This window comes from Mandrillus leucophaeus, unplaced genomic scaffold, assembly GCF_000951045.1.
Source record: "Mandrillus leucophaeus isolate KB7577 unplaced genomic scaffold, Mleu.le_1.0 Scaffold16, whole genome shotgun sequence".
Lineage (NCBI taxonomy): Eukaryota > Metazoa > Chordata > Mammalia > Primates > Cercopithecidae > Mandrillus > Mandrillus leucophaeus.
This window is the reverse complement of record NW_012101587.1, coordinates 769,111-776,310: the sequence shown is the minus strand read 5'-3', so window position 1 is coordinate 776,310 and position 7,200 is coordinate 769,111. Positions and strand designations below refer to the sequence as shown.

Sequence of the window (7,200 nt, the reverse complement as noted above, 5' to 3'; positions counted from 1 at the left end):
ACAGGAGGGGAGTGGAGAGAGAAAGGGAGAGGCAGATACAGGAGGGGAGTGGAGAGAGAAAGGGAGAGGCAGATACAGGAGGGGAGTGGAGAGAGACAGGGAGAGACACACTCCTTGTCCCCAAGGCACCCTGGGGACCCTAGTGGGGCCATCTGCAGGGACCCCAGGCTCCACCCACCAAAAAGGGGCATGTGGGAGAGCACCGGGAGGACCGCAGCCCCCAGGAAGCTGCGCACACAGTCACCATGCCATCAGAGAGAACAGAAAGCAGGTCTGGAAGAGCTGCCTGCCCACCATTGGTGCTCACAGCAGCCAAAGGGGAAGGTCACTCGAGTGTCCGTGGACGGAGGAGGGACCCACAGTGGGGCCCAACCCATCCACAGGGATGTGACTCAGCCTTAACAAGGAAGAAATTCGGACACAGGCCACGCTGCGGATGTGCCTTGAGGACGTCCTGCCAAGCTGAAGACGGCAGGCACAGAAGGACAAGCCCCATCCCAGTCCACTCATTGGAGGCCCCAGAGTTGTCAGATCCGTGGAGACAGGGAGCAGGTGGCGGCCAGGGCTGGGAGGGAGGAAAGTCCCTGTTTCACGGGCAGAGCTTCAGTTTGGGAGGATGAGAAACCTCTGGAGATGGATGGTGGAGATGTTTGCACAACGTGAATGCACTTTAAAAAATGGCCAAAATGGTAAATTTTATGTTATGGCTATTTTACCACAATTAAACCTCAAAGGGGCTGTCTGAGTGGGGCGGAGCCAGCCAAGCCCCAGGTGCAGGTGCTGGGCTGCTCTGCTGGGCATCGACCCATGGCCCCACCCCCATCCCTGCTCCCGGCCTGCAGTGGCCACCTCAGTGTTGAGGGTTCATGTGCCCTCGCACTTTGGCAGACGCCACTTCCTGTCTCTCAGAAGCAGCAAGGCTCTGACCGCTTTGTAAAAAGCATCTCTTCTCCGGCACCAGACGGCCCCAGCCCAGCATCTCCATGAGTGAAGTGTAATGAGCCAGAACTGCAGGGTTAGGTTTCGCTTGAAACTCACTCAGGTTCAAAAATTAATGGAAAAAGTGCCTGGCAAAACTTGTTTAGAGCTTTATTGAGCCAAAACACTTTAAAAACAGTTTGGGAAGCTCAGTGAACCCAGGCCGTGGCCCAGTCTCATGCTTCGTCTAGGGCGGGTTCCGTTCCCTCAAGCAGGTAATGGGAGTCCTGGACCGGAGCCCCAGGCAGAGCAGCCAGGCCACACCACCAGGGCCTGCCTCGTCACCCCACAGTCAGGAATGCTCTGCACATGCATCAGAAGGAGAGTGGCTGAGCATCAGGAAGGAAAATAGAAAGGGCAGCCTCGCTGCCCAAGGCTGGGACAGAAATGACTCGCCTTGGGTTGCTACCTAATTAAACGGATTTGGGTAAACCAAGTAGTTTAAAGAAAAATGTTGGAATATTACCATTCGAAAACTATTATTATTTTGCAAGAGGAAAATAATTGTGAGTTCACAGGGACAAACCCAAACTTGCCAGAAACTAAAAACGTGATTTATTTACCTCTCGACCAGCCTTAGCGAAAAGAGCAGACCTGCAGGATCAGGACGCAGCTCTGGGCCCTCCTGCCTCAGCCGTCTGGCACTGCGAGAGGGGCGGGCACCCGGGGCGGGCACACAATGACAGCCACTGCTTGTCCTGCAAAGTGCAGAACAGAGAAGACAGGCTCCGAAGCACAGAGTGCCTCTGCCCCGGGCTTTGCACACGTTCCTGACGACTTAAGACGCAGCTCTGCAGAACCATTGCATCTCTGTGAAGCTGTCCTCATTGGCCTCAGGCGGACGCAGGCCCCTGGCACGTCCCTGAAGGGGTCGTGGCTCCCTGGGACACACACGTGGTACCCTTTCCCCGCCCCCGTGCACACCAGTGGAGTGTCAGCTCAGCCCTCTTTGTGTTTTCTACGAGAAATCGAGGTTTAAAGGGGACATTTTTCTTGCCTAGCGTGGTGTATGAGGCCCAGATGGCTGCAGCAGCTGTGCTGGCCTGGCCCAGCCTCCTCACCGGGAGCTTCCCTCTGGCTAGAGTTGCTGTTTCATCTGCCTCTATTCCTGTGGCCCCACTCCCGTGGAGGAAGAAGGACCCTGTTCAGCTGTGTCCTTCCTGTGAACTAGGCCTCCTTCAGGTGTGAGTGACAGAATCCACATTAAACTCGATTGAGCAGAAAAGGGAAGTTGCTTCCTCACCAAGGTGAAGACCCCAGGGGCAGGCTCTCAGGTCCCACTAGACTCAGGGGCTTGAGCAGGGCATGGAGTCGGCCTCTGGAGTCCCTGTCTCCATGGCAGCCCCAGGGTCCACAGCTTCCGCAGGAGGGCGCTCTTCAGGCCCTGGCTTCAGAGGAAGAGAACGCAGTTCCCTGTGGCTGCGAGGCAGCAGCAGGCAGACCTCCCTGGCCTTGGGTGGGCTATGCCCCCACATGGGCTATGGAGGGACTGGGAACATTCCCATGACCCCCCTGGAGTTTGAGCCAGGCAGTGGAGGTCCTCAAGCAAAGGTCATCCCACAGGGAGTGCTCTGTCCAGCAGGAGTGCCCTGGCCATGGGGCCCACGTCAGGGCACTGGCCTGGAAGGGAGCGTCTTAGTGGAGGCACAGGTGTGGTGTGGGTGCTGCCAGGCCACCTGAGGGGACACACATTCTAGGAAAGGCCACAGTGCACTGTGACAGGCATGGTATCCCGGAAGGAATGAAAAGCACTGCCCAGCCGGGCGCGGTGGCTCACGCCTGTAATCCCAACACTTTGGGAGGCCGAGGCGGGTGGATCACGAGGTCAGGAGATCGAGACCAGTCTGACCAACATGGTGAAACCCCGTCTCTACTAAAAATACAAAAATTAGCCAGGTGCAGTGGCGGGCACCTGTAATCCCAGCTACTTGGGAGGCTGAGGCAGGAGAACCGCTTGAACCAGGGAGGCGGAGTTTGCAGTGAGCCGGGATTGTGCCACTGTGCTCCAGCCTGGGCAACAGAGCGAGACTCCATCTCAGAAAAAAAAAAGAAAAAAAACCACTGCCCTTTGGGTTGGTTTCCTGGGGCTGCCATCACAAATGACCACAAACTGCGTGGCTTGAATGGCAGAAACATGACCTCACAGTTGTGGAGGCCAGAAGGCACAGTCGAGGGTCAGCATGGCCAGGTGCCCTCTGGAACCTGCCACGGAGGTCCCTTCCCTTCCTCTTCCAGCTCATGGTAGTCCAGGTGCTCCTTGGCACATGGGGCCATCATTCCAGTCTCTGCCTCTGTCGGCACACCACATTCCCCTTGTCTGTCTTCTCTTATGAGGGCACCAGTCATCACTGGAGTCCCCTTACTTGACACCATCTTAACTAGTTACAACTGCAGAGGTGCCAGTTACCAAATTAGGTCTCATTCCCAGAGACCAGGGACTTTAATGAGTCATTTTGGAGGACGCAGTTCAATTCACAACAGCATTGTTCTGAAATAATGATTACGCTGTATTGAGCCATTAGCAGGTGCCTCTCATTGATCTACCCTGAGAGGTGAAGGCTGTTACTATTGGCTCCTGTAGGTGCACTGGGGACTGGAATCCAAACTCGAGCTGTGGGCGAGTGGCTTCTCACACGGGAGCTAATGTGCTCTGTGAACCCGTCCCCAGGAAACTGGTGGAGTTAAAAACCCCCAGCCATTTACAGTCTCTGGAAATGGTCCTAAGGACACACAGCAAGTGAAGACACACCTATTGAAAAATACCTGATTTTTTTTAATCACCTTTACTAGGAAAGGTGAATGTATTTGGTATTTAAACCAAAGTCACCACCTCCTGCCCTCCCCCTCCCACTCTGGCAGGTGGGCTGCAGCTGAGGAGACGGTGGGTAGGGGAGAGTGACCCTGGGAGGGCAGGATGGCACTGTTTCTCATCCTGCCCCATCTGCCTGTTGCTGGGGCTGCTATGTCCTGGGGAGTCCGGTGGAGGGGTGGGGGCTCCCTTCTGCCCGGTCCCCACACTCATGGGCGGGAGGCTGGGCCTTGGGTGTGGCACACTGAGAAGACAGGGCGCGACTACCCTTGCCCCTACTGACAGGGCAGTGATTCCAGGCCAGGAGAGGCCGGTGGGGTCTCAGGATGCTGCCCTCTCAGCACTCAGCTCCTGGAGATGGAGGTGTCATTCACACTGAGGCTGGCCATTGTCCCCGTCCCCAGCTCCAGAGCACTGGCTCAGAGATTTTGCCTGGAGTGAGAAGCAGTAAGGAAAAGAGATAGCTTCTCATCTCCTCCCAAAAGAACCGACTTCATTTTCAGCAGAACATGGGAGAAGCTGAAAGCTCATATTTGGGACATTCATGGGTTTAAAGAAGATTTAGCCTAGATTTAGGAAAGTAATAGCTGTGAGGGGCCTCCAGGGGTCAAAACAAACATCACATGTGGACATCAGAAACTCTTCCTTCGAAGAAGGCACCATTTAATTGGAGTAGTTTGTAGAGTAATTTATGCCCCAGATATTGTTAAAAACAAGAGAGCAATCCAATGGCTGTTGGTGGAATTGAACAGCTGGGTGTGGTCAGAAAAAGAGGAAGAGATCTCTATCAAAATCCTGTCATTCCAGGGTGACTCTGGGCACATGTAAGCCTCCTCTCCCTACAGAGCAAGCCAGAGGCGCAACTTTGCTGGCGGAGGGCACAGTGTACGGAACAGGCTTCACCGCAGTAATCTCAGAAGTCGCTAGACAAGTAAATAAGCAAATAACAAGGCCCACAGGGGGACCAGTATCCAGAGCTGCTATAATACATTGTTTAAAACGCCCAGTTTCCAACAAAATAGGAGGCATGCAAAGAAACACAAGAGTGTGACCCTCACATTTAAATTTTTTAAAAAGCAGACAACAGAAACTGCCTGGGAGAATGAGCAGATACTGGATTGAATGGAAAAAGGCCAACACATCCCTTACATGCTCAGAGAACTAAAGTAAATCTTGATCAAAGAAGGCGGGACAACAATGTCACATCACGTAGAGACTGTTGATCGAAAGTATAAAAAAGAACCAGTGGAAATTCCGGAGTTGGAAGGTGCAATCACTGAAGTGAACCATTCACTATTGGAGCTCAGCGATCGATTTGAACTGGCAGAAGAACGAAAGTGAACTTGAAGATACATCAGTAGAGATTATGCAAGCCCAGAACAGGGAGCAAATAGAATGAAGGAGACCAAGGGGAGCCTTGGAGAGCTGAGGGGCACCAGGGATGCCCTCAAGGGCACCAGCCCACACAAGGGTGTACTACAAGGAAAGGAGAGGAAAAAAAGGATGAAAAAATATTAAAAGAAATAATGGTTGAAAATATCACAGATTAGTTTTTAAAAATAACCTACAAAACCAGGAATCTTAATGAACTCCAACTGGGGCAAACCTGAAGAGGCCCACAGACCCACACATTATTAGTAAAAATGCTGAAAGTCAATAATGAGAAAATCTCAAAAGCCAAAACAATAAAATAATGTATCACTTACAAGGGAACACCAATAAGGTTAACAAGTGACTTCTGAGCAGCAATGATGTGAGCTAGAGGCAGTGGGATAACAGCCAAAGGAGAGGAGAGGGAAGGGGAGGGGAGGGGAGAGGAGAGGAGAGGACGGGGAGGCAGAGGGAGGGAGGGAGGAAGGAAGGAAACCTGTCAGTCCCAAATCCTATACTCAGCAGAGCTTTCTTTCAAGAATGAAGGTGAAATAAAGACTTTTTCAGACAAACAGAGTTTGTTGCTAGCTGACCCACCTCACAAAAAATACTAAAGTTCTTCAGGCAGTGAGCAAGAAACTTCAGACACTAATTTGAAATCACAGGAAACAAACAGAGTGCCTCTTAAGGTAATTATGTAATTTCATAAGATGGTACAAATACATATTTTTCTCTTTCTGTAACTGGTGTGAAAAGTGATTGTATAAAATAATGTCTATAAAATATAATGTTGGGCCTGTAACTTACAGAAATGCAATATATGCATAGTGCCAGTAACAATACAAAGGAAATGAATGAGAACAAAGCTATATTGGACTAAAGAAATAACTACAGATGGTAAAATAATGGTTATCACAACGTATTCTTAGGTTTGTAACATTACTGTTTATAATGTAGAATGTATAAAAGGGGGAAGGGAATGGAGCTAGCTACATAGGAATAGTGTTTCTGTGTGTCACTGGAGTCAAAACATATATGGTACATACTAGAACAATCACTAAAACAACAACAAAAGTTCAAAAACTACACTAGAAAATAATTCACTTAATGCAAATAAATCAATAAATAATTAAATGAGGGGAAGACATAAGAAAAATAGAAAATGGAAAGTAAAGTGGAATAGAATAGAAATGAAAAGTAAAGTTCAATAACATTAAATGTGAGTGCGTTTAACAACCAATCAGAAAGCAAAGACTGTCAGACTGAATTAAGAAAACATGACCCAACATTATGCTGTCTACAGGAGACACACTGTCTATTCAAAGGCACACTATAGACTGAAACGATGGCAAAAGATGACACACGAAGGAAAGGTGGCGTGGCTGCTGTTAGACAAAACAGGCTTTTTTAAAAAGGTGTTATTAAGGAGGAATGTTTCATAATGATAAATGCACTAATCCGTGAGAAAGATACAACAATTGTAAACACATGTGCAGCTAATAAGAGAGTTCCAAAATCTGTGAAGCAAAAACTCACAAAATGAGGGGAGAAGCAGTTCAACAACAGAGAATGGGGACTTCGATACCCCACTTCCAGTAATGGATACAACAGCCAGGCAGATAACAAGGAAACAGAGGCCTGAACAACAGTATCAACAATCAGACCTGCCAGATATCTATAGCCGGCACACTCCACCCAGCGGCAGCAGAATGCACGTTCTTCTCAAGCGCACAAGTAACGTTCTCCAGGATGGGCCGCGTTCTAGGCCATCAAACAAGCTCAGGCGGTTTGAGGCCAGAGGCCTCTCTTTTAACCACCACAGTAGGGTCTTCAGAGGAGGCAAGCGGAGACTTGTCAGAGAGGCCCTTAGGGCTGGGTGCAGCGGCTCATGACTGTAATCCCAGCGCTTTAGAAGCCTGAGGCACAAGGATCTTTTGAGCCCAGGAGTTCAAGAAATGAGCATTTATCGGCTGGGCGTGGTGGCTCATGCCAGTAATCCCAGCGCTTTGGGAGGCTGAGGTGGGCAGATCACGAGGTCAGGA

The 7,200-nt window shown here is 50.3% G+C and overlaps 1 protein-coding gene across 1 annotated transcript in view; it reads left to right on the top strand.

Annotated features, from left to right (window-relative positions):
- The window catches only part of NFATC1 (nuclear factor of activated T-cells, cytoplasmic, calcineurin-dependent 1), a 160,828-nt gene that overhangs the window by 592 nt on the left and 153,036 nt on the right, over window positions 1-7,200 (top strand). The window contains exons 2-4 of the mRNA XM_011975903.1: window positions 1,194-1,269; window positions 1,980-2,162; window positions 2,321-2,434. Coding sequence (XP_011831293.1) covers window positions 1,194-1,269; window positions 1,980-2,162; window positions 2,321-2,434 — 373 coding nt within the window. The remainder of the gene's footprint in view (window positions 1-1,193; window positions 1,270-1,979; window positions 2,163-2,320; window positions 2,435-7,200) is intronic.